The sequence below is a fragment of the Apiospora kogelbergensis genome, assembly GCF_038363985.1.
Source record: "Apiospora kogelbergensis strain CBS 113332 chromosome Unknown utg000006l_segment0_segment0, whole genome shotgun sequence".
Taxonomy (NCBI): domain Eukaryota; kingdom Fungi; phylum Ascomycota; class Sordariomycetes; order Amphisphaeriales; family Apiosporaceae; genus Apiospora; species Apiospora kogelbergensis.
This window is the reverse complement of record NW_027117423.1, coordinates 3,146,922-3,174,757: the sequence shown is the minus strand read 5'-3', so window position 1 is coordinate 3,174,757 and position 27,836 is coordinate 3,146,922. Positions and strand designations below refer to the sequence as shown.

The 27,836-nt window shown below is 54.1% G+C and overlaps 10 protein-coding genes across 10 annotated transcripts; 6 read left to right on the top strand and 4 right to left on the bottom strand.

Moving 5' to 3' along the window:
• Positions 1 to 713: 713 nt before the first annotated feature.
• PG998_009853 (glycolipid anchored surface protein) lies at positions 714 to 2,190 on the top strand (the record flags this gene model as incomplete). Its single annotated transcript, XM_066876669.1, has 4 exons — positions 714 to 840; positions 901 to 924; positions 993 to 1,180; positions 1,237 to 2,190. 4 exons carry the CDS (start codon positions 714 to 716, stop codon positions 2,188 to 2,190), a joined length of 1,293 nt encoding a protein of 430 aa, XP_066728825.1.
• Positions 2,191 to 3,066: 876 nt separating this feature from the next.
• PG998_009852 (uncharacterized protein) lies at positions 3,067 to 3,726 on the top strand (the record flags this gene model as incomplete). Its single annotated transcript, XM_066876668.1, has 3 exons — positions 3,067 to 3,118; positions 3,182 to 3,514; positions 3,554 to 3,726. 3 exons carry the CDS (start codon positions 3,067 to 3,069, stop codon positions 3,724 to 3,726), a joined length of 558 nt encoding a protein of 185 aa, XP_066728824.1.
• Positions 3,727 to 5,710: 1,984 nt separating this feature from the next.
• PG998_009851 (uncharacterized protein) lies at positions 5,711 to 7,208 on the top strand (the record flags this gene model as incomplete). The annotated part of the gene is made up of 3 exons (XM_066876667.1): positions 5,711 to 5,872; positions 5,931 to 6,309; positions 6,376 to 7,208. The coding sequence occupies 3 exons, from the start codon at positions 5,711 to 5,713 to the stop codon at positions 7,206 to 7,208; spliced, it is 1,374 nt and encodes a 457-aa protein (XP_066728823.1).
• Positions 7,209 to 7,763: 555 nt separating this feature from the next.
• On the top strand, positions 7,764 to 9,548 carry PG998_009850 (uncharacterized protein; the record flags this gene model as incomplete). Its single annotated transcript, XM_066876666.1, has 3 exons — positions 7,764 to 7,968; positions 8,061 to 8,836; positions 8,901 to 9,548. 3 exons carry the CDS (start codon positions 7,764 to 7,766, stop codon positions 9,546 to 9,548), a joined length of 1,629 nt encoding a protein of 542 aa, XP_066728822.1.
• Positions 9,549 to 11,391: 1,843 nt separating this feature from the next.
• PG998_009849 (polyamine transporter 2) lies at positions 11,392 to 13,420 on the top strand (the record flags this gene model as incomplete). Its single annotated transcript, XM_066876665.1, has 2 exons — positions 11,392 to 11,858; positions 11,917 to 13,420. The coding sequence occupies 2 exons, from the start codon at positions 11,392 to 11,394 to the stop codon at positions 13,418 to 13,420; spliced, it is 1,971 nt and encodes a 656-aa protein (XP_066728821.1).
• A 916-nt stretch (positions 13,421 to 14,336) lies between these two features.
• On the top strand, positions 14,337 to 14,984 carry PG998_009848 (Centromere protein V-like protein 3; the record flags this gene model as incomplete). The annotated part of the gene is made up of 3 exons (XM_066876664.1): positions 14,337 to 14,511; positions 14,615 to 14,778; positions 14,856 to 14,984. The coding sequence occupies 3 exons, from the start codon at positions 14,337 to 14,339 to the stop codon at positions 14,982 to 14,984; spliced, it is 468 nt and encodes a 155-aa protein (XP_066728820.1).
• A 140-nt stretch (positions 14,985 to 15,124) lies between these two features.
• Positions 15,125 to 16,845, bottom strand: PG998_009847 (anthranilate synthase component i protein; the record flags this gene model as incomplete). Its single annotated transcript, XM_066876663.1, has 3 exons — positions 15,125 to 15,249; positions 15,341 to 16,748; positions 16,834 to 16,845. The coding sequence occupies 3 exons, from the start codon at positions 16,843 to 16,845 to the stop codon at positions 15,125 to 15,127; spliced, it is 1,545 nt and encodes a 514-aa protein (XP_066728819.1).
• An 855-nt stretch (positions 16,846 to 17,700) lies between these two features.
• PG998_009846 (uncharacterized protein) lies at positions 17,701 to 18,355 on the bottom strand (the record flags this gene model as incomplete). Its single annotated transcript, XM_066876662.1, has 2 exons — positions 17,701 to 17,957; positions 18,106 to 18,355. 2 exons carry the CDS (start codon positions 18,353 to 18,355, stop codon positions 17,701 to 17,703), a joined length of 507 nt encoding a protein of 168 aa, XP_066728818.1.
• Positions 18,356 to 19,070: 715 nt separating this feature from the next.
• Positions 19,071 to 20,567, bottom strand: PG998_009845 (60S ribosomal protein uL3; the record flags this gene model as incomplete). The annotated part of the gene is made up of 4 exons (XM_066876661.1): positions 19,071 to 19,326; positions 19,382 to 20,055; positions 20,115 to 20,271; positions 20,476 to 20,567. The coding sequence occupies 4 exons, from the start codon at positions 20,565 to 20,567 to the stop codon at positions 19,071 to 19,073; spliced, it is 1,179 nt and encodes a 392-aa protein (XP_066728817.1).
• A 993-nt stretch (positions 20,568 to 21,560) lies between these two features.
• Positions 21,561 to 24,613, bottom strand: PG998_009844 (uncharacterized protein; the record flags this gene model as incomplete). The annotated part of the gene is made up of 9 exons (XM_066876660.1): positions 21,561 to 21,778; positions 21,870 to 22,367; positions 22,497 to 23,399; positions 23,454 to 23,610; positions 23,670 to 23,762; positions 23,818 to 23,997; positions 24,053 to 24,135; positions 24,188 to 24,391; positions 24,457 to 24,613. 9 exons carry the CDS (start codon positions 24,611 to 24,613, stop codon positions 21,561 to 21,563), a joined length of 2,493 nt encoding a protein of 830 aa, XP_066728816.1.
• Between the last annotated feature and the right edge of the window lie 3,223 nt (positions 24,614 to 27,836).

The following is a 27,836-nucleotide window of genomic DNA, read 5'->3' as shown; positions in this document are numbered from 1 at the left end:
CAAAGAAAAGAAGAGGATTGCGGTCTAATGTTGTGTTTGGGATCTTGGCAACACACGCGAATTGGCACACCAGACGGGATAATGAGATGATGGTGCAACTACACCAGGCCATTTGAATCTATACACTTCCTCCCTTGTCCCCCTCCCCCGTCCCAAACTCTTTCCACTCTTGGGACTTTGAGTGCTTTCCTATTTCTTCTCTTTCCCTCTCTCTCCACCCATCCGTGCATCGTGCCAATCTTTAGCAGGCCGTTCTGCTCAGATTCCTTCGTTTACTCAAGCAAGCACTGATCAGCAGTTCCTTCGTTGCCTTGCCGTTGTCCAACCCTCTCACCTACTTTCGTTTCGCCGTCCCACCTGTCGTCTCGACCCACGATCGTTTTGTTGAGAAGTAAACATTGAGCACCACAGCAAGCAGCAAATCACGACACTGGCTCTTTTCTTGTCTTGATATTGACTATAATCGGATCTCGAGCAAGTTCTCGACTTGAACAAGCACTGCGCTGGACGGCCAACTCCTCCGAAGCTGTATATTAGCTAAAGCTTGCGCTTTCTTGGCTTTGGGCACTTGGCGTGGATCAAGCTTCGACTTCAGCTTGGAAACGAACCAGTCTACTTAGTTGCTTTCTTTGGAAGCATTGGCAAAGCTTGGATTAGTGGGAATACTTGGTCTAGATTTCTCTCTGGCTTTGGCAGACCTCGCTTCCATCGACATGCGCTCTTCAATTCTGGTTGGCGCCGCCGCTCTGAGCACCGCGGCGGTCAGTGCAAACCTACCTACCATCGAGGCCATCGGCAGCAAGTTCTTCGACAAGAATGGCAAGCAATTCTTTATGAAGGGTACGTTTGCCAATCCACTTGATAATAATGCATGAGTGGCATGACTAACCTGGACCATAGGCATTGCATACCAGCTGACCCCAGGTTCGTCTTTCTAACGAGCCTTCTTCGCATATACCCGAAGCAACTCTAACCCTTATCTCAACTTATAGACGACCCATTAGTGGACACTGAGCAATGCCAACAAGATGCCGCCCTGATGCAGACGCTTGGCGCCAACACCATTCGTGTCTACCATGTAGACCCCGACGCTGACCATGATGGCTGCATGGCTGCTTTCGCTGACGCTGGTATCTACGCTACTGTCGACATGGATACCTTCCACAGCTATGTTCTGCCTGTAGGTTTCCTTCCCCTTTCACTTGGATCGGCATGTGACTTACCATGGCCATGTAGGAAAACACATTTTGGAACAAGACCCAGCTGGATGCGTACACCAAGGTCATGGACACATTCCATAAGTACGATAACTTGCTGGGCCTCTATGTTGGAAACGAGATCATTGCACGGGCCAATCAGTCCTTGGCTGCTCCCTTCATCAAGGCTGCGGCTCGGGACACCAAGGCCCACCGAGACGCCAAAGGCTACCGCAACATTCCTATAGGCTATTCCGCAGCCGATATTGCCGAGCTGCGGCCTATGCTCCAGGACTATCTGACTTGCGGTGGCAACGCGTCGGAGAACGTCGACTTCTTTGGCTTGAACTCGTACGAGTGGTGTGACCCGGCCAACTACCAGACTTCTGGATACGCCAATCTCCAGGTCAACGCCAGCAACTTCCCCGTCCCCATCTTCTTCTCCGAGACTGGGTGCAACGTCCCCGGCCCTCGCCTCTTTGAGGATCAAGCTGCGATCTTCGGACCGGACATGGTTAAGAGCTGGTCCGGTGCCATTATCTATGAGTGGATCCAGGAGGAAAACAACTACGGACTGATCTCGTACGGTCCCCAGGTCGACCCCACCGCCACCGGTGCCAACATCGGCGGCGGCTACACCCGGAAGGGAAAGCCAACACCCAAATCTCCCGACTTCGAAAACCTGAAGACTCAGTGGAAGGCCGCCAATCCTACCGGAGTCGCCCGGTCCGACTACGATGCCAAGAGTGCTTCGACCCGCGAGTGCCCCAAGTCTACTTCAGGTGGCTGGCTCGTGGACGGCAATGTCGCTGTTCCAACTCTGGGTGCTACCTTGACGGGAAGCACTTATTCCCAGGTTCCTTCCGCCACTGCCGGGGATCACGCAGCGGAACCTACGGAATCTAAGAAAAGCGCTGTCTCGGGTTCCAATGAAATCGCGGGAATGGCAGCAGGTCTCGTTGGTGTCATGATGATCTTCACCTTCTGGCTCTAGATCTTCTAGAGAAAAAGGTCTGGAATTCTTGATTCGGATCACAGCCAGGCTAGAAGCTTGCTGTTGTTCTGCTGGATTCATCCATTTATCTTCTCTCTCTTCTTTTTACACCTTGATACCCCATGCTTGATCGCGTGGCTGGCGTTTACTGAAAAAGACGATGATTACGTTCGCCCCTTACTAGCTTTGGGACGCTGGCGAATATAGGTACGAAAAAGCATGTGGCATACGACTAAGGGTTTGCGCATTATACACGGTGTTAGAATAATGGATGATGGATACCTTTTTCTGAAGACGAAATCCCGTTTGTAACCATGTTGGGATGGAGTTTACAATAGTTGGCCCGGGGTGCGCCATAGAAAACTCCTTGTATTGCGACTATTTTCCCTCTCTTGGCAGCAGTATAGATAATAATGTAACAGAGGATCCTACCCTGTACAGCTTTTACCTGACTTACTTCTTCGAACAAAACATTAATTAATCGAGTGTCCGAGGTGCTATAGAAGATATCATCGCCATTTGGTTTGTGATATTTACGATTTTGTATTAACCAGCCCGTTTGGGAAAGTGTACTCGAGGATACGTAATGGCCAGCACTAAATAAAGAAAGAACGAAAAAGCGGCTTCGCGGCTTCCTCACAACTACTGTTTTCACAATGCCGGATTTTGGGCAATTTTGATTATTTCGCTGTCTACAAAAGCCTCCTCTCGTTGCTTCACGTTGAATTCTCATTACACTCACTCTACTTTGACCTGCCCCTACTAATATACCTATATCATCACCACCTAAATTTCCTAGCATCTACTCTTCACACGGGAGTGACCCGCACGCGATCCTAAAAAGTCCAATACACCGATCTGTTAGTAAATCCAAACATGTCAAACAATACCAATAAGCCTGACGACTTTCACTGCGCCTCCCACAAACGTAAATTCTGGAGCATCGACAAGTCCTAGTGGGATCGGTTCCGTTTCAACTGTATCTTCGAAGGCCGACCTCGGGTGCGATGGCTGCTGGCCACCTGCCTCGTGGCCGTCGTCGCTGGAGTCATGATCGTAGGCATTCTGGCCACGGCGCAATACTGGTGGCTTGCCTCAAAGGTGGTGGGCAACAAGAATGCGATCAAAAATTCGCAACGCCCAGACGTCACTGTTGCTCCGAATGGTTCTGTCCAGCACGATGTTGACGACCAGAAGGCGGGGGCTTTTGTTATTTCTGAGAACCCGGCGAACATAACCATGTGCGATGGTGACCTTCAAGGGTGCCAGGACTTTGATATACTAGTGAGTATAGATCCCGAGCCCGAGCCTGCTCCCTTTCCACGTATATAATTGGACAACTGCTGATAAAACCTGGTCTTAGGACATCTGTTGCGCACGCCCCACATCATGCTACAGAACGACATTCAGCTCTTCCAGTATATTCTGCTGCGACAATTCGACGACGAATTGCGAGCCGGGCCCCATCAGACCGCCTGTGTGCGCGAAGGGTCTGACCCACTGCAGCCTGGAGATGGGAGGTGGTTGTTGCCCTAACCATACAGACTGCTCGACCTTCGGGTGCCTAACCTACGATGTGCCCACGGTGACGCTGAGCGGGATGTTGCCAGAAGACACGGCGGTTATTACGGCTACGCCAAACGCGACTACCTACAAATTCGGAGAAATCATCAGGAGCAGTAGCGGCAGCAGGGCTATATCGCGTCCATTGTTTTGTCCCACGAGGCCTCAAGTTGCCAGACTCTCGGTGTTCGTCTCAGTCTTCGTCATAATCCGGAGGCGGTTCCTTGGCTAGCATAAGCACCCACACCAAGGTCTCGGGTCCGCCGTCCGGCCTCATCGTGACTCGCAGAATACGGTAAATGCGAGAGCTGGAGCAAGCCGCAAAGAGTGTGAGGAACAGCTGGGCTCTTACAGCAATGCGATGTGAGGGGAGGCCGTGCCAAGCCTGGCAGCCAGTATCAGAAAGCTGACACATCCATGTAAGGCATCATGCAGATCCTTCCCTGCACCTAGTAGCTAGGTACAGACGGAAACCATTGCTTAGTTTCTTTCTCCCTCGAAAAGCAAAACAAATGCCTTGTTCTGAAACATTACGTGGAAAAGTCCATTGAGCGCCTCTTCCAGCCACATTGGAGCTTATAATCGCAAAGAAACAACGGCCTGGCATCCCGGCTGGAGCAAGGACGTTAGAACCGGTAGCCTTCCATTCAACGTAAAAACCCAAAAAGCAAAGATGCGATTGGCTAGCTGAAACCCAGGAAATAGGCGCCCCGTGGTGCCCGGAGAGGTGGTCGACCGCCTCGTCTCCAGCTGAGCCGTCTCAGATATCAAGCGGGAAGTGGGTCACGGAGTCGGTATTCAATGCGACCCCCAACCCCCAAATCCTTGGAAGATCGCTGTTTATACCAGATGACATGCGGAACCAATCCCAAGACGTGGTGAAGGGCCCGACTTTGTTGTGTTCGGCAGATACGATATCTGAGTCGAAAACACTGGCAATCCCAGCTCTTACGCGAGAACTTGCCCTTACATTAGGGAGTACGTTGCATCAAGTCGTCTTCGGCCCGTAGCCTCTCCCACCAGGATGCTGTCTCGGCATGGCTGTGGTTCTTACATGGAAGTATTGATATCACCAATGCACACTTGTTCAGATGGCTGTGCATAAGGCGTTCATACTGCCAAATTCGGGACGAGGAAGCTTCGATTCGTTTTCTAGAGACCAGTCAAGTCCGATGTGACAGGACTTCTATTTCGTCCAGCTTGGTGTCTACTGGGTTGATCCATGTGATCTGAGCTAGTCCCGACCTCGTGTTGATACTGTTGATACAACTGTCAACGAGCCAATGAGGGGAGCTCCAGTTGGTGGCTCAGCTTGTATGATCGCCCGTAGGCTTTCAAAAGTCGATCTTCACTTTGGCGCGCCAACCCGGCGGCCCAGTATTCAACGACTCCATTGTAAACGTTAGGAAATCGCTACTATATGACAGATAATGCCATGGATAGATTGTTCCATGGCTGCGCTGTGCAACGGGCGACACTAGGACCCTTGCTAGCTTGTTCCTTGCGGCTCAACCTGCTTTCAAGATCGGACGTAGCGTACGTCAACTTATGAAGGGCTGGGTGGGTGTTCCAGCTACCAAACTTTCTTGGTTTGGATGAGACGCTGATACTTTCTATGATAGTTGCCAGCTTAACCCCGCCATGCTGGATCCGTAAGGCAGTCAGTAGGCCTCCTAATGTGCGTCCGCCAGGCCAAGTACGGAAACTCCTAGTTGTTACAGGGACTACGTCGTATGGACTTGTCGGAGCTTACGAGCCCTGGTTCACAGCAGTGCGTTGATTGGCACGCTTTGTGGTGGCGGTCTCCCTACACCCATTTACATCTTCAACTTATTAGGACGGAACCGCACTCGAGAGCAAGCTGTGATCTGCCCCCAAGTCTCCGCCCAACAAGAATGGTAGTATTATTACCTAAACAAGATAACCAGCAGCTGGCAAAGAACAGTCAAACCACCAGATGCCGCTCCTCTTCTATCGACGCCCGGACTATCTGAGGCGTGACAAGCCGGTCTGGACGGAAGACAACTACGCCGACTGCGTGGAAAGGGCGGAGGCGTGTAGGTCCCACATACCAGAAAGCCTATCGTTCGAAGAGATTGTGAGGAACAGAACTCTGCCAGTAAGCATCGCCTATAGCAAGTCATGTACGACCATAGAACTAAACCGTGACTGCCCAGCCATGTTCTCTCAACGACTTCATGGACTATCTGATGTACGTCGAGTACGACGCCGAGTGCCTCCAGTTCTTTCTCTGGTATTGCGACTACGTTGAGCGATGGAGGTGCTTGCCGCAGGCGCAGAAGGACTCATCGCCCATGTGGGATCCGAGCAAGATCGTCGCCCGGCCAGAGTCGGCGCGCTCGAGGACGGGCAGTTTCAACGAGAACGCCCAAAGAATGACTCGCATCCTAGGAATACTAGACACAAGCACCAAATACGACGGGAATAGGGGTAGATCCCACAGCAGCGCAGCATCGCCTACGAATTTCTCCAGACCTAAAACGGCCTTTTCGGACGAATTTCAAATAGCAAAAGCACGGCGGGATGGCCAGCCTTGTGAGTCAAGCCAAGAGAAGCACTCGCTTCGATACACTCATCGACTGATTGGCTGACCTCATGTAGTCTCTGTCCAGCCTTTTCGTGAAGAGATGACGCGGATCGTCCGCCATTACATATCGACCAGTGGACCGAGGCAGCTCAACCTAACACACGTCGACCGGATCGCCTGTATCCAGGCGGTAGAGCAGACCACCCACCCATCCGCTCTCCTGCCCGCATTCACGGCGGCGGAGGCGCTCCTCAAGGGGCAGTGCCACCCCAACTTTGTCCGCTGGAGCATCTCCAACAGCAACCGGCCCCGCGTCATTTTCGCGCGGGTGCTGGCCGCCGTCCTCATCTCTCTGGGTTTCGCTCTGAACGCCGCCCTGGTTCTGTCAAGCTTCAGTCGATACCTGCGGTTGGCGCCGTCGCTCCTCTGGCCCATAGGTTTCGTCTTCCTCCTCGCGTCGCGGCACGGCATCTGCGTTATTCTGCACTGGAACTACAAGCGGAATCTGCGGCCGTGGGAGCAGTTCGCCGACGAAGACTTTGCCTCTTCTCCCTCTTCCCCGTCGGACGAGAAGAAGCCAACGAACGCGACAGACGGCCAGAAGAGACCGCCGTCTTCTTCCTCGTCCTCCAGTAGTTCAGCTCCAGTGACCAGGGTGGCCAGCGTCGACCCGCTGCAGAGCTTCGGCTCGGCCAACGACGCGTTCTTCGACTCGGAACCCTGGGTCGGCGAGTACCAACAGAAGTCGACGTGGCGCAAGATCTTCGAGGTCTCCATCACGACGCAGAACGAGCACGTCCGGGCCTTGCAAAGCCGCATCGTGCGCCAGGCCCTGCTGTGGGGTGGGCTCATCTCGCTGGCGTTGACGGCGGGGGCTCTGTCTGCTCCCGAGCTGGGGGTTTTCTAGTAAAGAGCATGGTTCGTGCGTTGTTACTTTCAATTATAGACGGTGTAGACGTGTATATAGAGCGGATGATTTCCTGTACGGGGTTGGCTGGTGGTTTTACCAATGTACATAGTTTGCTTTCCTTGCGTTCAGCCGGCGGTGAGAACTGATACCCTTCCTGTAGTCTCTCTTTTAGCAGTATACCAGACATTCCAGACACGTCCAATACATCGTGTACACACAATACCTAGACCCCTACTATCAATGGTTGTTGCTACTGCAAGGGGTGAATGGTATCCCGGATCGTTAACGACACAATAGCCAATCAGATGCACGGGCCAGGGGGTCATCCCACCATCCCACCTTCCACGCTGCTGCTGCACTGTACCCTGCATGAATGATGAATGTCAACTTAGTGCGTCACGGCTCCGGTAAGCTGCCAGTCCCCGACATTCAATTCCCCAGCATCGCAGCAACGGGGTTGATTGTTTGGTACATATCGTCCTTGCTAGGGAGCTGCACACATGAAGGACTGAATTTCCATCATTCGTTTCCCTCCTGACAACCCAGAAGAGCATGGCAACCTCGGCGGAGGCGCCGCTGATCGCACATCAGGAAGATCATGGACCCGACAATGACGAGCCGCAACAGCATCACGATGACGGCTACGCAGACGATTTGGCGCAAGACGGAGTGCCCCGAGGGGAGGAAGACCGGAAAGTAGGGCTTTTCATGTGGTTGTTGGCTATCTCGGCGGGCATCAGCGGGCTTCTATTCGGCTGTGAGTTCTCCTTTACGCCCCAGCGACAACCCTTAAGGTTTCAGCAGGATTGCCTTTACTGACTGTCTATCTCTCTCTTTTGCGAAATATAGACGATACCGGTGTTATTTCTGCGACCTTGGTCTCCCTCGGCACGTCCCTCTCCGGCCGCGAACTGACCCTCGCCGACAAATCCATCGTGACGTCGTGCACCTCGCTCCTCGCTCTCGTCGCGTCCCCCTTATCCTCGATTCTCGCCGACCGCGTCGGCCGGCGGCCTGTCATCCTACTAGCCGATATCCTCTTCGCGGTGGGCGCGCTGGGCCAGGCGTATGCCACGACGGTCGGGCAAATGACGGCGGGCCGGGCCGTCGTGGGCGCGGCCGTCGGCGCCGCCAGCTTCGTCACGCCGCTGTACCTCGCCGAGCTGGCCCCCGCGGCGCACCGCGGCCGGCTGGTCACGCTCAACGTGCTCGCCATCACCCTCGGCCAGGTCGTCGCGTACCTCGTCGGCTGGGGCTTCGCGGGCCGCGACCAGGGGTGGCGCTACATGGTCGGGCTCGGGGCGCTGCCCGCCGTGCTGCAGGCGGCGCTGCTGCTGGGCATGCCCGAGACGCCGCGGTGGCTGGTAAAGGTCGGGCGCGTGGCGGCGGCGCGGCAGGTCATCGGCAAGACGCTGGGATCGGGGTCCGGGACGGCCGCCGAGCGGGTTTTGCAGGATATCCGGCGCGAGGTGCGCGAGGAGGAAGAGGAGAGTGGCAGCCTCCGAGGTGCCAAAGGCGCTCGCGCTTGGACGGAGGGCTGGCGAGAACTAGTTACTGTCCCCAAGAACCGACGGGCTTTGACCATCGCTTGTCTGCTTCAGGGGCTGCAACAGCTGTGTGGATTCGTAAGTCCAATACTACAATACTACATCACTACTAGGGGAACGATACTAACAACAGCAAAACTAGAATTCACTGATGTACTTCTCGGCTACGATTTTCACGTTGCTGGGATTTTCGATACCGACGCTCACCTCCTTGAGCGTTGCCGTCTCGAATTTCGTATTCACGATAGCGGCGCTTCTACTTATAGATCGCATTGGCCGTCGCCGGATTCTATTGTACTCCATCCCCTTCATGGTGCTGGGTCTACTCCTGTCCGCCGCCGGCTTCCGGTACATCAAGTTGCCGGACCATGGCCTCGGCGGTAGCATTCCCGAGTCCGGCGGCGGCAACACGGACAACAGCGACTCTGGCGGCGGCGCGGCCGTCACAATCCTCGTCAGCATGATCGTCTTCGTGGCCGCCTACGCGCTGGGGCTCGGCAACGTCCCCTGGATGCAGAGCGAGTTGTTCCCGCTCAACGTGCGGTCGCTCGGCAGCGGCCTCTCGACGGCAACCAACTGGTCTGCGAACTTCGTCATCGGCCTCACGTTCCTGCCGCTCATGGACCTCCTCACGCCCACTTGGACCTTCGTGCTGTACGCCGCCATCTGCGTTTTAGGCTGGGTCGCCGTCTGGCGCATCTACCCGGAGACGACGGGGTTGAGCTTGGAGGAGGTGGCGGGGTTGTTGGAGAACGATTGGGGGGTAAGACCTGGATCTAGACGCAGGTAGAAGAGAAGCAGTACATTATATATATTCAATATATGTTAATCCGGCCCGTGTCTGGCTCAAGCAGCTGTTCACATGGCGACATCACTGGGAAGTTCCGTAGCAGATAGAGTTAAGCTTAAACCAGCTATCCGTGGCTGCGTATATCCGGTCGAGATTCGGTACATGTCGTATACATTTAAGTGCTGGCCTGTGATTTATATTGATTTATATTGACGATAGCCCCGTAGCCGGGCAACAAGCCATTCCGGCGCTGTGCTTGTTTCAGGGCGCTAGGCAGCTTCTAGCGCTACCCATCTAGAATCTGGGCTAGATCTGTCAGGCGTTAGTGCCGCGCCACGGTCCCTGGGTTAAAAGGGGAACTTGCTTTCCGCGCCAGTCAGCCGAGAAAACATTTCCGCTGGTTGGCTTGCAGCAAAAGAAAGGCTATAGACCGTGGACGACACAACAAACAGTCATGTAACAACGGATTATGAGTGATCAGCATTTACATACACCTGAGTCACTCCAAGTGGTTCGGGTGGGAACCCGCGGGCCCGTCCTCAAGCGACGATTGCCGGTTAGTGACCAATTCCACCTCGGGTTCGGCTTTAGGTATTACTATTCGATTTACCTTCTAGCCTTCTGCAGGTTGACCGACACTCCTGGACTCCCCTTACCGCTTTACGACGACAACAAGTGCGAGAAGGAAGGGCGGAAAGAGGGTCTGATATTGGTCGAGAGTGGAGTTTTGCTCATCAATAGACGACGGAGATAAAACTCGCTTCTTAGCCCGACCCGTTGTACCTTTTTCTTTTTTTTTTTCTTTCCGTCCTTTCGCGAGTCGCCCCGCCGTTGGGCAGCGGAGCAGGCTTTTGGCGTCGAATCGGAACGCATGAGTCGAGGCGTTTCTGGAAGGGTACCGGCTACTCGAAATTGGACAAACGGGTCTCAGGACGTCTGAGCGGACGAACTCGAGATCCTTCCTCTCCTCCCCCTGTGTTTCTGAGATCTTCAGGCCGCACCGTCGAGCCGCATTTGGTTGCGCTCCCGGCGCTGAAGACTGAAAGAAGAGAAAACCCAGCCCAACGAGACCGGGGGAGTGGCCGATCCCGTACCTCATACCTCCTGCGTGCACACCAATTTCGTAGTCTGCAGAATCTGCTGTGTGGTATGTACATCGGGTGGCGCACAACGCGCAACATACATATCATCTGCAGACTCTTTATAACGGCCATGTCCGTTGCTGTGTAAGCAGGTGGCAGCCGGCATGAATCATGGCTGCCGAGACGGAAGCCGGGCAACGAATCATAGCAGATGCTTGCCACCCCCTTCCTGCATGGCTATGGGTAACATTCGTGTTATCTCCAGGTCGGCTTTCGGGGCAGGTTTTCCCAACGACCCGCAAGTATTAGCATGCATTTGCAACCAAAGCCCAGGGACTAATGCCATTCCAATCTCAGTTGCGCATCCACTGTAGTGGCACAGGTGGGCATCGTCTGGGAAGATTTTCTACCGGGAAGCTATGCATGGGTCATTTCACCAGCTAGCAGGCGCCATGGGGCCATACCATTTCATGTGAAGGCCAGAATAACATGCAGCCACTCCCCCAGCTCTGCCGACTTTCTTTGCGATATCTTGTCTTCACCGGCACTTCTGTGTATAATAACAGCCCCATCCCCCTTCGCCTTGGGTGGTTGCACAACAGGATCCTTGCTCCCGGAACCGTTCCCTTGACACTAGCTAGAGTGACGTAGCTTATACATCACGCATCACGAGAACACAGGAACACCGATCTCCCCAACCGTAGCAACGACACACACCCCGCCCATTGTTTCGGCAACTTGCCGCCAAACCCCCGGGCAAGATGAACATGGACGAGGTCGACAGAGAGCTGGTTCGCGCCCAGGAGGATGCGCGCTTGGGATCCCATCCGGCACACCAGGAGCAGCAGCCACATGGGGAACAACAACTGCCCCAAAGAGCCAGCAACGAGATCGAGCGGGTCGTGACGGCATCGTCTGTCTCGACGTCGTCCAGCAGCGAAGATGGCATGGCCCGGCAGCGCACCGTCGGCATGAGCCGCGTCTCGACGCAGGGCGACCTCGAGAGACATCCCACCGAGTTGAGTCGCATATACACGGCCCGGAGTCAGCACAGTGAGACCATTGGCCGCAGCCTGCGGAGCCGCCACTCGGCCGCCAGCAAGCCCCTGCCCAACTTCGGCGCCGGCAAGCCCTTCCCGCCGCCCTTGCCGGAACGCGAAGAATACGTCGTCGAGTTCGACGGCGAGGATGACCCATACCATGCACAGAACTGGCCGCTTAACAAGAAGTGAGCTACGCCCCTCCTTGCGGTCCACGGCTACAATTTGCTAACACGTGTTTCTCAGGTTGCTTACGGCTGCCATGCTTGGATATACGACTATGACTGCCGCTTTCGCCTCCAGTATTTTCTCCGCCGCCACACGATCCGTTGCCGCAATCTTTAACGTCAGCACAACGGTCGGTCTCCTTGGTGTCTCCCTGTACGTGCTTGGATTCGCGACCGGTCCGACTTTGTGGGCGCCCCTATCCGAACTCAAGGGCCGACGGCTTCCTATCGTGATCGCCATGTTTGGTTTCTCCATCTTCTCCGTCGCGTGCGCCACGGCCAAGGATCTCCAAACCCTCCTCATCTGTCGATTCTTCGCTGGCTTCTGTGGAGCTTGCCCGCTGGCTGTCGTCGCTGCCGTCTTCTCCGACATGTTCGATAATGCTACCCGAGGTGTGGCCATCACCATCTTCTCCATGGCCGTCTTCACCGGTCCCCTGCTCGCACCCTTTGTGGGTGGCTTCATTGTCGAGTCCTATCTTGGATGGCGATGGACCATGTACCTCGTCTCCATCATGGGCTTCGCTGCGTTTGTTCTCGACCTTTTCTTCCTCGAGGAGACGTACCCACCCGTCATCCTTGTCCAAAAGGCGGCCGAGCTGCGACGCCGGACCAAGAACTGGGGAATTCACGCCAAGCAGGAGGAGATTGAGGTTGACCTTAAGGAGCTCATCCAGAAGAACTTCACCCGCCCGATGCGACTGCTGTTTTTCGAGCCCATTGTGACTCTCCTCTCCATCTACATGGCCTTCATCTATGGACTGCTGTATCTCTTCCTGACCGCCTACCCCTTCGTCTTCCAGGGCATCCACGGCTTCAGCGCGGGCAAGTCTGGTCTCTGCTTCTTCGGCATGATTGTCGGTCAGCTCATTGCCGGCACCAACGTGTTGCTCCTGCAGCCCTCGTACCAAAGGAAGCTGGCCGCCAACAACGGCGTGCCCGTGCCCGAATGGCGTCTCCCCGTTATTATCGCTGGTGGTGTCGCCTTCGCCGCCGGTATCTTCTGGTTCGGCTGGTCTGGCTACCGCGAGGACATCCACTGGATCGTCCCGACGCTGTCTGGTCTCCTGACGGGCTACGGTCTGATGGCCATCTTCCTCCAGGCCCTGAACTACCTGGTGGACTCGTACCTGATGTTCGCCGCGTCGGCCATTGCCGGCAACACGTTCCTGCGCTCGCTCTGCGGCGCCGGCTTCCCCCTTTTCGCCAGCTACATGTTCGAGGGCATGGGCATCCAGTGGGCCGCCACCCTGCTCGGCTGCGTCGCCGCGGCCCTCGTCCCCATCCCCGTCATCTTCTACCTGTACGGCCACAAGATCCGCGCTAAGAGCAGTTTCGCGCCGACATCCGCGAACAACGGGCCCCCTTCGTCCGACGGCAGCATGGAGGTGGCTGGTGTCGACGGAGCGGCACACGACGGGCCGGCGGAGAAGCGCAACAACGGCGCTGACGCGGCGGCTCCTGACCACGCTGCGCTGTCGAACGTCCCGCGCACCGTTGAGCAGGAGAGACACCAAGTCTAAACGCTTCCACTTCTCCCGGATATATATATACCCAAATGGTCCCTTTTTCTATACACTTTTCTTGTACACGATGACGACGGAATTGGGAACCAGAGGACGAAGAGGCGAATGAATGTTTTGGTCGGTAAGCGACACATAGTTATGTTTAATGTTTTTGGGGGGTTGGCTTTTTTGCAAGATACCACTTTTTGCTCGCGGTTGGTTGCATTATAGAGAGCATACCCACGGGCGTTACTGGGGGTTAAAAAAAGGGGCGGCCTGCTTGTTTTTGCTTGTTGTATACACAAAACGTTGGGCTGCTGGGGCTTTTTCTTGAGATTGAATATCGCGATATTACGAGCGAAACAAGCATACGAGCTACGCACATATCCGGCTTTTGAATGGGCGGCTTGGTTTATTTACATACAGCGGACTGACTGGCTAGAATATGTTAAGTCTAGCGACCTTAATAACTACATAATAAGAATGATACATACCACATATCAGATGGCTTCTCAGGAATATGACACGACCTGAAGCGGTGCTTTGTGTTATTACATGCAGAGATCCTTGACTTACTACCTTTTATCTAAGCACTCTCACCCAGCTTAGTGCTTACCCGAAATGCCTGCAATTCAATTAGTTCCCCTGCAGCTTTTAGTGATTGGACCGAGTTGAACCAAAAGGGAACCATCCGTCTATGCAGAGTCCGTATCAGAATAATGATTACAAATGCCTGGGTGAGGGGTACTAGCCTAAAACACGTGCAATGTTGCCTTTCACCAGGACTCGAACAAGATAAAGATAGTTATTATACCTTAGTCGGTTAATCGTCTACTCCGGGCCAAGTATATCTCGTCGGACATTGTTTTCTTCGGTAAAAATAAACAAATACAACCAATATTGGCTATAGATTAGACTACACGCATAAGCCAGCATGTCTGACACCAAGGACGAGGACATAAAGGAGCCCAAGAGCAGTGGTACCTACGAATGCGGCTGCCACTGCGGCTACATCAAGTTCGCCGTCACCCTCTCGCCGGCGCTGCCCGAGTACCAAGTGGTGCAGTGCAACTGCTCTGCTTGCACCCGCTTCGGGTATATGCTGATCTGTAAGTCTCCTGGCCACCCTATCTCCTCTCTACCAAAAGACGAGTTCGTTGAGCTGGTGCCGGACACTCTCGACTTACTTACTTACTTTCCTTAATCACACAGATCCCGCAGCCACAAACGTCAAGTGGCACAATGACAGCCGCTCGCGCTGTGCCGCCTATCAGTTCAACACCAAGGAGAAGGACCAGCTCTTCTGCCCCAAGTGCGGGACCAGCCTGGGCATCGACTTCCGGGACTTTATGAAGCCTCACACGTACGCCATCAGTGTAAGTCGGCCCGCATAGAAAGAAGCGTTCGATGAACACTAGATCCCAGCCCTTCTCACTGACCCGATCATATGTAGGCTCGCACGATCTACGGGGTCAACCTGGACGAACTGAAGTACAAGAAGCTGGATGGTGTGAACCTGGTCAAACCGGCCGGAGACTTGTCGGGCCACTACTGGGACGAAGAAAAGGGGGAGATGAAGTAGATCGGCAACGGGTTGCTTTTTGTGAATTCCGGAAACGCCATGCTACTATCTTTTGCCTTGCTCTAATGCACGCGGAATGAATGCCACCATTCGTCCAGCACAACCCGTTGAACCCGTGATTGGTGAAATGATTTTTTGACTCATGACTTCTCTCGCTTGGAATACAGCTTTTCTGCAGTAGTGATGCACTGTATATTGGCCGCCAGCTTGTTCATCGTCTCCATCCACTCATCATACTCGTCCGAGTCGAACACGATACCTCCTCCTGTTTCCATTATCAGTAACTGGACATATACCGGACTATGCCAAAATAGGCCAGAGGAAAGGGGTTAGGCATAGAAACAAGAATGACTTACCGGCCTGAAGATACGCAGTGCCATCCTTTACCAGCATTGTACGGAGAGCAATGCAGGTATCCATCTCGCCCTGGCTCTCATTGCCGTCCATGTCTACACTGTTGTAGCCAAAGTAACCGACAGCACCGGCGTAGACACCTCTCTTCTCCTTTTCCAACTCGGCAATGAGCTCCATGGCCTTGACCTTAGGGGCACCCGACACGGTCCCGGCTGGGAAGATGGAGCGGAAGGCGTCGAATCTTGTCTGGCCCGGCCGGATAACGCCAGATACTTGGGACACCAGGTGCTGGACGTGGCTGAACTTCTCGACCACCATCAGTCGATCGGTGCGCGTCGTCAGGGGGTCGCAGAATCGGTTCACGTCGTTCCGCGCCAGGTCCACCAGCATTACGTGTTCGGCGCGGTCCTTCAGTGAGCTCCTCAGCTCCTCGCCAAGCCTGTTATCTTCCTCGGTCGTCTTCCCGCGCTTGACGGTTCCTGCAATGGGGTGCGTAATCACACGCCCAGCTTCGCTCTTCACGAGAAGCTCGGGCGATGCGCCTACGATCTGGAAATCCTTGCAGTTGATGTAGAACAGGTATGGCGACGGGTTGACGGTTCGGAGATGGCGGTAGATGTTGAACGGATGTAGCGTTGTAGGTCGGGCAAAGCGTTGCGAAGGCACCGCCTGAATGATGTCGCCCGCCACGATGTGCTTCTTCAGGGCCGTGACGTGGCCTTCGTATCCCTTTTGGCCAATGTTGGAGGTGTATTCTTGACCGAGCTTGATCGGCCCCTGCTCTGGCAGGGGGATCTCGGGCGCATTGAGAACCTCAATCAGCTCGGTGATGGTGGCCGTGGCCTTCTGGTATTCCGCCTCCAGGTTGCCCAGATCTTCCGGGACGGGAATGTAGGTAATGATCTTGGCGATGCCGTAGAAGCGGTCGAAGGCGACAATGGTGTCAAACAGCATGAAGAGGGACTCGGGCACCTGGAGCACGTCCTTCATAGGTCGCGCCGTCTTGGGCTCAAAGTACCGCACGCAGTCGTAGCCCACGTAGCCCACGGCGCCGCCCGTCAGCGGCGGCAGGGTAACGCCCGGCACATCGAGCACGACGAAGCGCTCCAGTTCGGCCTCGAGCCCTGGCAACGGGTCGCAAGCCTCGCCATGCCCCTCTCCCGTCGCGATCACCTTGCGCGGGTATGCGGAGACAAAGCTGTAGCGTCCCAGGCGCTCAGTAGGCGCGCTTTCGAACAGGAAGGAGTAGTCGGACTTGGAGTGAGCTGAGATCTTGAGGTATGCGGCCGATGGCGTTATAAGGTCGGCAGAGATCTGGCCGTAGACGGGAATGAGGTTGGCCTTCTTAGGACCCGGCTGGGGTTTCGAGAGGAGGTCCTTGATGGTCTCGCAAGACGGCAGTATCACATCCTGTAAGGAAACGCATCATCTATGTTAGCATCCCACCACACAAACAGGTTACAGAGATGTGTGTCAGCCGGGCAATCAATCTTACCGCTTGATCCATGGTGGTGAGTCGAGCCTGCTAGTAGAAGGACTCACGTTGGCGCACCAGAATAAATTGTAGTAACGGCAGCAGGCGGGGGGGACACAAGAGAAAGTACCGCTAACACAATAAGACCGAGGCGTTCTCGGCAAGTCCCTGTATCTCAACTACTATTTTGAATATCTCGAAGAGTTCGAATGAAAGTTTTTCATAAATGACGAGAAGATATGTAAAGAAAGTTGTAACCTCCCTTGTATGTTTGGTGACTCAATATTCTAGCAAACATCACTTCGCCGATATCCCCGAAATTCCTGCTATCGGACCGCGGGGCAGGTACAGGCAGACAAAGCTAAGCTATCCATCCATGCTGCCCATCCAACCATCCCACCATCCCACCACCACACGAAGTCTGATGTCTGCAGAGCCTCACGTAAGATTGCGTTAGATAGAAAACTAGTTCTCTTTTCGGATGTTTTATTTCGATAAGGGGCTCATATAGAAACTTTATGCATGCCTTAATTTTCCTACCGTATTGTACCCTTCATGGAAAACAGACCAACCTACAAGTTTCGTCAGACGGGACAGCAATGAGCAATGCCTCTCTTATCCCTTCCTCTAGGGTTTCTTACCAGGCTGGCATATATGCCGCCAATCGATCAACAAGAAATGTTCTAGCGCCCGACGTGACATCAAATACATGAATCATTCCCTGCCGATCTCGTAAGCAGTCGTTGACTTGTGCTATACATTGCGTATACCGTCCCCATTACCAGTCGCTTCCAGAACGCCAACCAAGCCCCTCTCATATTTAAAGCAACACCGCATTCCCTTGCCCTTGCCCAGTGAAATGTGTAGGTCGGAGCATGGATTGAGAGACTAGCTCTCGATTGCCAGTGCCTTGACGCCCACCAATTTCGCATCCTGTCCCTTGCCTTCGGTAGTCACGACCCAGTACTCAACTCGCGAGCCGTCCTTCGTCACCTTGTAGACCCGGACATCGTTGCCCTTGCCAGCCTTGCGCACGGCTTCCAGGATCTGGTTATACTGGCCCTGGGGGTCCCACTCCGCCGGGTCTTGGATTTCGATATTGGCCGATGACGGGTTCGGGTGCGCAATCAGCTTCGCAAACTCCTCTGGGTACCATGACATGTGTTAGCTTGCAATGATCTCTGAAACGTGTCGTATACCTCTGGTAGTGAATGGAAGGAGAAGTTAATTCCACAACAGGAGCGTCACGTGGAGGTGCGCGCCCGCACGTATATATGTATATAGCGAACGTACCTTCGTCCGGCAAACCCTTGCCACCCTCATCCCACTTCAGCGCGACCGGGACAAACGGCTCATCCGCATCACTGACGTAGAACGCATCTTGCGTCGCCTCCTTCAATGCCGCAGGTACCTGGACCCCGTGATCAGTGGCCTTGAACTCGAGCTTCGCGCCGCCGCCGCTGTTGGCCGGCTTCGAATAGCCCTCGTTCGGGTCCTTGTTGGCCTTATCGAGGAAGGCCATGTAATCTTCGTCTGACGCCATTTTGCTGAGTGATCGGGTAGTCGCGAAGCTGCGGGGATGATTGCGGAAGCTGGATGGTCGAGCAACGTGCCTCGTGAAGGAGTCTGCCGACAGTAATCTGTTGAGCGCAGGGCCACCCTCTGGGGTATTGGTCTTGGCACACTCCAAACTTGGTCGAATCAAATGTTTCTTGGAGTTCACGATGGCGTAAGGACGAGGCGATGATGGTGTATGCAAACGGTAGATTGAATATCTAATTGGCTTGGGAATTGATGCGTATTGCATTGGTAGTGGCGTGCAGACGTTGGAGGTTGATCAAGGTGGGCTGGCTGTTCGGTATGACGCAATGAGGTTTCCGAGAAACTGGCAGGAAATTTGTATGTCCTAGACAAAGACACTACCCCAATAATACCACCAACTGCAACATAAATACATGCATATAGCCTACCAATTCAATCTTATCATAACAGTAATTGAGGGAATTTGGCAAACAAAAAAGCATAATGAATACGTCAGAAGATGGTCGTGCTCAAAGCATTCACAAGATTATCACATTATACAGTGCAAAATAATACTGGGTAGTTTGGGCTTTTGTTCATTGCAACTTGTCATTAGCTGCGGTATCAGATTCCTATTTTCATACCACCATGCCCGTCACGAAAAGCCGTGAGAAAAGCAACCCAGAAACTCCGATACATGGACCAGAACCAGAACGAGGAAAGACATGACCAACTCTCTACGAGCTGGGGGCGAGGTCCTTCTTGAGGGTACCCTGGTACTGCTTCTTCTCCGCGGGCGTCTGGAAAGCACCGTGTCCGAACTCGGACGAGGTGTCGATCCACTTGAGCTCGACCTTCTCCAGAGCCTTGCGCGAGGTGTGCGTGAACATGGACTTGCGGAGAGTCATGACTCGCTTCTTGACACCGGGGACGGAGCCCTTGACCATGACGAAGTCGTTCTTGATCTCACCGTAGCGGACGAAGCCACCCAGACTGGAAAGGCGTTAGCATTGGATACTCAGTACAGACATCGGCACAGTGAACTTACGGAGTGATGGTCTTCTTGGTGACGTCCTGCTCGGTAGAGGCGTTGGAATCGTCATCACCCTTACCAATGCGGTAAACCTTGTGGTTGACCGAGGTACGGTGATGGTAACCCATCTGACCGGCACGGGCAACAGTCCACTGGACGTGGGACGGGTGCCAAGCTCCGATACAAGCGACCTTGCGGAGACCCTTGTGAGTCTTACGCGGGAGCTTCTTGGTGCCCCAACGGGCGGTGACACCGTTGTAACCGTGACCCTTGGTGACGGCAATGACATCGATCATCTCATCCTGCTCGAAGATGCTGTCGACGGAGAAGGGCTTCTCGAAGAGACCGTGGCCGAACTCGACCTTGTCGGCAATGGAGCCACCGTTGACCTGGATCTCCATGAGATGGGCCTTCTTCTGCTTAAGAGGCGTCTTGCGGATCTGAGTGTGGGCGAGGACACGGACGACGGTGCAGTACTTCTTCATGCGCTCGAGTTCGCGGGTGATGGTGGAGCCCTTGGTCTCGGAGTGCTTCTTGGCGTACTTGGTGAAGGCCTTCTTCTTGGACTTGTACCAGTTCTTGTAGAAGCGGCGCTTGACCTCGTCGCTCAGATGCTCGGCCCAGACGGTGGTGAGCGATCGCAGACCGCGGGGAGTCTCGATGTAGCCCACAAGACCAACAACGATCATCTAAAATAAAGATGTTAGCCATAGGCACAAATGAGCCAAGCGGGCTGCGTTGTTCGTACAGGTGGAGTATCAATAATGGTAACGGCCTCGACAAGCTCCTTCTTGTGCGACTTGGCACCGGGACGGTCGGAGTCGCGGACGATAGTGGTCATACCGGCCTTGTAGCCCATAGTGGCCGTCAAGTGGACGGGCTTCTTGGGGTCATCCTTAGGGAAGCTGGCGGAAAAAAAGTGATATCTATTAGCATGTATTCTTGACCTCACGAACTTGAAGCACGAAGCCACATCCAACCGAGAGAGGCATTGGTATCCGCCCCAGAATGAACAATCTGGAGCAAACCCATTGCGATCCCAATGATTGCCGTCCACCGCTTCCTGTGCGCAAAACCGAAATGCAAAAGACCAGGTGGGAGGTACTCACGACTTTACCTTACCCCGATGGCGGGCAGCTCGCTTACGGGGCAGGTATGCCAGCGAACCGTGACGGGGGGCCTCGAACTTTCGGTGAGACATCTTGAAGACTGTTCCTGTCGTGGAGGAGTGCAGTCTTTGTCGTTTGGCGATGGTTGGTTGAGGGGGAGAAGAGAGAAAAACTACACAAGTTCTCGACTCTTTTCTGGATGGATGCGCAAAAAGAGTGCTACCCACAAATTTTCCAGGCTCAGGCTTTCTGCAGTCGGCTGCTGTATTGGTGCGCCCTTGCCCCAAAAATTGTTGGTGCGGTAGGTGCCTCTGGGGAGAAACCACGGAAAAACTGCCAATTCCGTTAGGGTTCAGAGAAAATAAGATAAGATAAGTCCCATTGAATTGATGTATGTATGAGACTACCCCACTACAAAACGGCCTGAAGTGATCCGTGCGTTTCGGCTTGGTCTAGGTCGCGCCAGTGCAAATGCTGTTGCTTGATAGAGTGCACACCGACTAATAGCGCCCGTAACCATCACCGACATCAATATCCGCTACCTTTAATCTTGACCTTGCACACTGCGTTCTATATGCATGTACGAAGTGCTAGAATGTTTGTTTACCTACCCGACTATACATGCATATGTATGTGTATGTGCATTCTCGTACGGATGCTTTGATATGAGTGGTGCAAGAGTAACGGGTCATACTGCTGATATGTTCACTCTAATCACATTCACGTAAATAGGATCTATACAAGCATGCAGGAAATAGGACATCTGGGTTCATCGTGTAAAATATGTAATTCCATCTTCACTGCAAAAAGTGGTCTCGATAAACTGAATGCTAGCGACTCGACTGTCTTTCGGACCTCCGTCAACCAACTCCAAGCTCAAGCTGGACATCCTAATAAGGCCTCCCTGATGATTTACATGTAGTGAGAAAGTAAGAAATCAAACAAAACGATTTAAGGAAAAGGGTATGTGATCATGACTGTGCTTCCAACAAAACAACCGCCAACCGCCCATGACCACCACCACCTTGCGGTGTACTGATAGCATCAATCGAATATGTACCTCCTAACTTTATTATCATTTACTTTTACGAAGTACCCTCCGTCTTGGGCGTAGGCCCAGCTCCCATGCCATTCATGGTCGCACTGGTTGGCGTCGTAATCTTCATATCACCAGCAGCCGAGGGTGGGCCAGAGGTTGGGCCACCGATGGGGACCTTCTTCTCTTCTTCGCCACTGTCGTCATAATCTTCATCGACATCCATTTTCCTGGCGGCACGCTCGGGCTCATTGAGTTGAGGTGGAGCTGGCGTAGGGTTGTGTTCCACTCTGGAGCGTTCGTCCTGAGGATATTCTTTAGGAGCAGCACTGGGGGGTGGGGGGCTCATGAATGATACCCTGCATAGGCGAAGGGCCCTGTTGCATTGGTGGAAGGTGGTTTGAGGGCATCGAATGGGCCGGGGGGTGATGAGCGGCATCTGAAGGGTGATACTGCTCACGCTGTTGCTCCTCGGCGCGGCGCATGTCCTCGGTGCGGCGCTGGTCCTCGGCGCGGCGCTGCTCATCCATCCGGCGCTGCTCATCAGCAAAACGATGAGCCTCGGGCGAGTTACGACGGTATGGCTCAGGGCCACCACGGAGCGGAGTCGAAGGACGTCGGTGACGCATATCATGAATCATGGCCCTGTTCTCTTCAGATGCAGGCTTCTTCATTGAAGTGTCCTCTTCCCACTCTCGCATTCTCTTGGGGCCCACGGAAGATGGGCGATCATCACGATGCATGGGTCCTTCCGGGCCCATGGGGCCTTTGGGGTCGCGACACCATTGTCCATGTTGCTCGGGCCGGCCTCCGGGTGGTGAGGGTATGGCGGCGGCGGATGCTGCGGGTAGGCCGACTTGGGGGAAGGCATTCGGTTCTCATGTGGCATAGGGGGGGCGTGACTCCGGGCGGGGAGATCCCTGCGGTCGGTAATTCATGAGCGAATGAGGGCCTCCTCCATTCGGAGGTTGTTGGGGCGGCATACTGGCTGGCATTGTTGGCCCAGCGTAGTTGGGGTTGGGAACTCTACTTGGTGCATGCTGCGATCCTGGAGGCGGTTGAGATTGACTAGGTGATGGCCCGTAGTGAGGCCCAGGAGAAGGACCCCGTCTGATGGGAGTAGAGTTTGGTGCCGGTCCTGGGCCTTGTGCCGGCCCGGGTCCAGGTCCAGGTCCCTGAGCAGGCCCAGGAACTGGACCAGGGCCGAGGGGACCAGGACGGTTTGGCTCACCGTATGGCCTCATCTGCTGCTCTTGGCGGGGACTTGGCTGGCGCGGCATCGGTGGGGCCGGACCGCGGAATGGTTCTCGCTGGTCATAGGGGTTGGGCGGCTGAGGGGGGTTGATCTCGGAGAGCCTGTAGCCGTTGGCACTCGGTGGTCCTCCAAGAGGACGGCCGGGCTGTGGCGGTTGAGTCGCGCTTGATGCTCCAGTCCATTGAGGGGCTTGTGGGCCCTGGGCCTGGTAGGACTGAGGGTGGACATCAGTCGGAGCAGGAGCAGGCCCGCCAGGCACAACGCCGTTGGACTGTCCAGCGCGAAGGAGTTGCAGCCGGGCCTTGATGTGAGGATTCTGGGGATCCAGCTCAGCAGCTCGTTGGTAAGCATCGAGCGCGTCTGCGATTTGGTTGTTGCAACTCTCGTACAGAGTACCGAGATCATACCATACTTCCGAGATGTAGGGGTTCAGGCGAATGGCCCGAGAGTATGCGTCCAGAGCATCACGGTACTGGTTGATCTGATAGTACAACACGCCAATAGAGCACCAGAATGTAGGGTTTCGCCCGTCGCGATAAACAGCTTGCTGATAGGCCTCATAAGCCTTAGGATACTTCTGCTGCGACATGTAGCACCGCCCCAGTAAATACCAGCTCTGCGCATCGCTGTTGTCTGGAATGCATTGTTAGTCTCACTCATAACATCGGCTGTAGATTATACACTTACCAGCTGCTACTGATTTCTCGAGAAACTCAATGGCGCGTTCCTGGTTCTGATAGCTGCTGCTTTGGTTGTGATGCAGCCAACCGAGCTGCTGCAAGACCTTGGCGTGATGAGGGTCCCGTTCAAGAACACGGTTGTAGGCAGACTTGGCATTGTCATACTAGTGGTAACACATTAGCTTTTGTTATACTCAACAATATGGAGTTGATGACTACTCACATCTTTCTGCTGCTCATGGACGTGTCCAATCTGGAACCATATATCCTCCTCGGTCAATGGCGGCGGAGGCGAAGACACAATGTATTTGAAGCACTAGAAAGAGGTTAGTAAGACTTGAAATATTACAGAGATGGTGTCCGCGACAAACCTCTAGACTTTGACCAAACTTGGATTGTTGCTTGTATATTATACCCAGTCGGAAGTAAATCTCGTTGGCCTTCTCGAAGTCCGGCTGCATTTGCATGACTTGCGAGAAAGCTTCCTCGGCATGCTCCAAAGAACCATACCGATCGTAAAGAATGCCTATCCCATACCATAGCTTGGGCTCCTGTCAAGTGGTCAGTGGTAGCCCATGTGAGAGCAGTGGATACAGATGAACAAACCTTTGGATTAGGCAAGTTTACGAGAGCAGACTGATAGGCTGCGTACGCTTGTTGCAAATCATCCATCATGAGATAGCAGTGGCCTGAAAAAGGGTCAGTCACGAGCAAGTTGGAGAGAAGCGACCAAGAACGTACCAAGACTTCCCCACACTTCACCGTTTCTATCATCAATCTTTAAAATGGCCTGCAAGAACTCGACCGCCTTATGAAAATCTTCCCGTGTCCTGAGAATCAGACTGATCGCGTTCATCGCCGGGATGGATTGTGGGTTCGCGCGCAATGCGTGTTCATATGCGCTCATTGCGTCGTCAAGACTGCCAAGCAGTTCGGAGAAACTGCCTATACACGCGACGAGGTTAGCGATATATTTCGCGTCTAGACGTATCAGGGCCAATTTAGCTTACCTATTTGCATCCACAAATGTTCATTGACGGTACTAATGTGGCGAGAAGGGGCAGCAGCAGCAGCGCCATAGTGAACCGCGGCATTGGGCGGCGGCCCCTGCGGACCCCCGTGATGCATTTGCATCGGCATCTGGGGCGACGGATTGTGGTTTGCCATGATTCTCTCTGAGTCTCAACGTGATAACAAGTTGCTCTTGGTTCTAATAAGAGGGGGGATGGAGGAAAGTAAGGGAGGTTTGAATCGAGGGCCGACGGATCAAACTAGGCCCAAGGCGGCTCGCGACGGACGCGCAAGAGAGCTATGCGCCGATGATTAGATATGAGGCTCGGGCGGTAAACCGAGGCAACAATGGCGACACGGGACAGACGTGTCGTCGCAGTCGCGTTATATGGCCGCAACAAGAGTCAAGTATATGGGTTGTCAATGCAGCCGCGATCTGTTGCTCGGAGCGGATGGCTGCTGACAGAGGCGGAAGGAAGTCCCCAACGACTCTGGCCCCAGGCGAGGTAATAGGAGAAAGGTCAGTTGTGTAAGCTAAAAGCTTAAAGAGAGCGACAGAGGTGTCGCGAAAGACCAAGGCTGGATCTTGGGGGGAAGCTCCAGCCTGTGGATGGCAGGGGTGTGGGAGCGAAGGGTGAAGGGTAGGAGATGGTTGATAGATTTGGGTGGTGAACGAGATCAGAAGGAGAAGGACGGGCGGAGCAAAGCAGACAATAATTCTGCTCTCTTCAGTCTTCCCTCCTCGCTGCAAACTACCCTTACCCACGGGACGCTCGTAAGAACAACTTTCGTAATGTGGAGCATGCAGATGGGAAGCGGTCCCCTGGAGCAGGCGACATGAAAAAGACCGGGACAATGTGTACTTGGCTGTGTCTCCCACGTACCCACGTACCCATGCTTCCTTCGGCTGATTGTGGGGTCGGCGCTTGTCGTACTCTCACGGGCCTCACCCACACATAAGATGGCACATCCACCCTTCCACCTTTTTCTTTTTCCGTTCCCTGCTCTGCTCGCTCGCTCCTGTGCAATCACGTACCCATCCCTATATTCGCGTTATAAGTATTGTTTCCCGTCCTGGCGCTGTCACCCAGTCACAGGTCACAGCCGTTGCACACTCTCGTGTTGGGTTGGCAGTCGCAGATAGGCTCTGTCTGCCCATGGCGAGTAAGATGCATATCTCGTCCGTCTCATCTCCATCTCCATCAGCAGCTGCGGCCAACCGGGTGAAGGCCCATCGATCCTCCAGAACGCAGGATAGCCTCGACAAAAGGAGCGATATGCTTGTTTCGCCCGGTGCCTGATCCGTTCCTGCCATTACACATGGAAACTCTAACAAGAGTCCGTGTGTGCTGCAACTGGTATGATGTCTGCATTGGAGGAAAAGCGTCTGCTAGCTAGCTGTCTGGCCGTCTGGCTGCTGCCGCCCAGGCCTAAGATGAGATGCATTACATACACCACCGGCGGCCCAGTGAACTGTAACAGTTCGTTACCAGTGCGGCCATTTCCGCCGGCTTCCCATCCTTGGTACCCTGGCAATCCCAGAAGAGGGCAGGTACGTACTTCAGCCCCAGGAACCCCGAACGAATGAGTTTGGAACAGGTCAAGGTTAATGTAACGAACGTGGAGACATTGTACTCGCCAGGTACAAGGGGGAGACTTTTAGCTCTCACCAGCCAGAGGTTGCTCCAAATTTGGCCCATCGCCGTGGTGGCGGCAAGGAACATATTGAAAAGCGGTACCCTCCCATAGTTTGGTACGGCGGAAGGAGACTAAAAAAACAAGGTGTGCCATCCAACAGCACCCATGGACGCCATAACACTAAGCTGGTATGATGATGACACGCCCTGGCCCTGCTGGCCCGACGTCCTCTTCCCTCCTTGTCCTCCCCAAAGAGTCCTTGTCTCCGTTCAGCCGCCCGCACACCACACACCACCCGCCGGGCACCTATCTACACGCCCCCTCCTGCCCTCTGATGGCTAGTGGTACAGATACCCACCCGCACACCACAACACCCGGTTACACAAACACACACTCGCAACTCTCATACAAAGATACCGGTATACACACACACACACACACACACACACTGGCCACGGCCACACTCACTAGCTAATCCACCCGTCAAGGAGCCAAGAGAAGGCCATTTAAATTGAGGGACGCTTATCGCAGCTCGGAGTATTTATCCTCGCCAACTGGCCCCGTCAGCGAACCGAATCAACAGGAAAAAAAGCGCAGGGTGCATTACTCAAGACGGCTACTTTGTCCCCAGCCTTCTAGAAAATCCTTTCCTCTCGCACGCAGGCTTACATACTGCATACGGCGCCTCCATAACAACAGCTCCTCAAAAGTACCCAACGTGCACCACGCTGTCCACAAGCTACGTTTTACAATCGCAGTTAGTAATCACACACTCGTCATCATTCGGCTGCCCATCTCGGTGCACGTCCACACCCGCCCTTATGTACTATCTAGCCCAACTCCCAACCCGCCTGCCGCGCTCTACTTACAGCAGCACCATGGCTACATATGCATCGTCAAGGTAGACGGATCACCTGTGGATGATGGGCGATCTTGACACAACACCCACACACCGAAAAGCAAACACGCAGGAGTTGACGTGATCATACTAACAAGGCTGTGCCCGCCCTCTCAGTAATCTGCTGAGTGCCTCGTCCTCAGACAGTGTGAAAAGCGACAATATGTAATATATAGACTGTAGCCGACTAGTGAGAGAGATTTGCTCTTTTGCTTCATCTCGGTCATTAGCAGATTGTTTCTCGCGATGTGACTGTATATTCATGCCAAGAGCGCAGACTATTCCTCTGTTCGGTGTTTTCCTTAGTGGACCGTATCGTGTCAGGTGAGCCGCTATTGCCGGGCTTTCTGGGCTTGGCCGCGGTGTTGAGCATGCAGATCGTCCCATCGGCTGCGGAGACGCTACCGATCAAGCGCTGGCCAGCCAATATTACCGTGAGATACACGTACACGCTTGCTTGCCGTGATAGATTGTCTTATTAATCGGTTTATTGCGTACGTGCATGCCCACTGCCTGCCGGCTGTCGATTTGGTGTCACACACGGTCCTTGGCCCTGCTCCTTCGGATACAAGTCGACACGACAATACATATATATATCTCCCTCTGTCTCTTCTTGGACAAAGATCAATCTATATACATATATATGCATCTGGAGCTCACCGATCTGGATCAGAGCAGGTGCCAAGAAAGCAAGATGGGGCGAAACCACCCCCCAATTCGTTTCCAAGACTCGTTTCGGTCATATGAGATGGCAACTGGGCGCATGAACGTGAGAGAGAGGCTGAAAACGGCACCATTGTGAGCAGAGCCGCTGTCCCGGCGAGGGCCCCTTTTAAAGTTCGG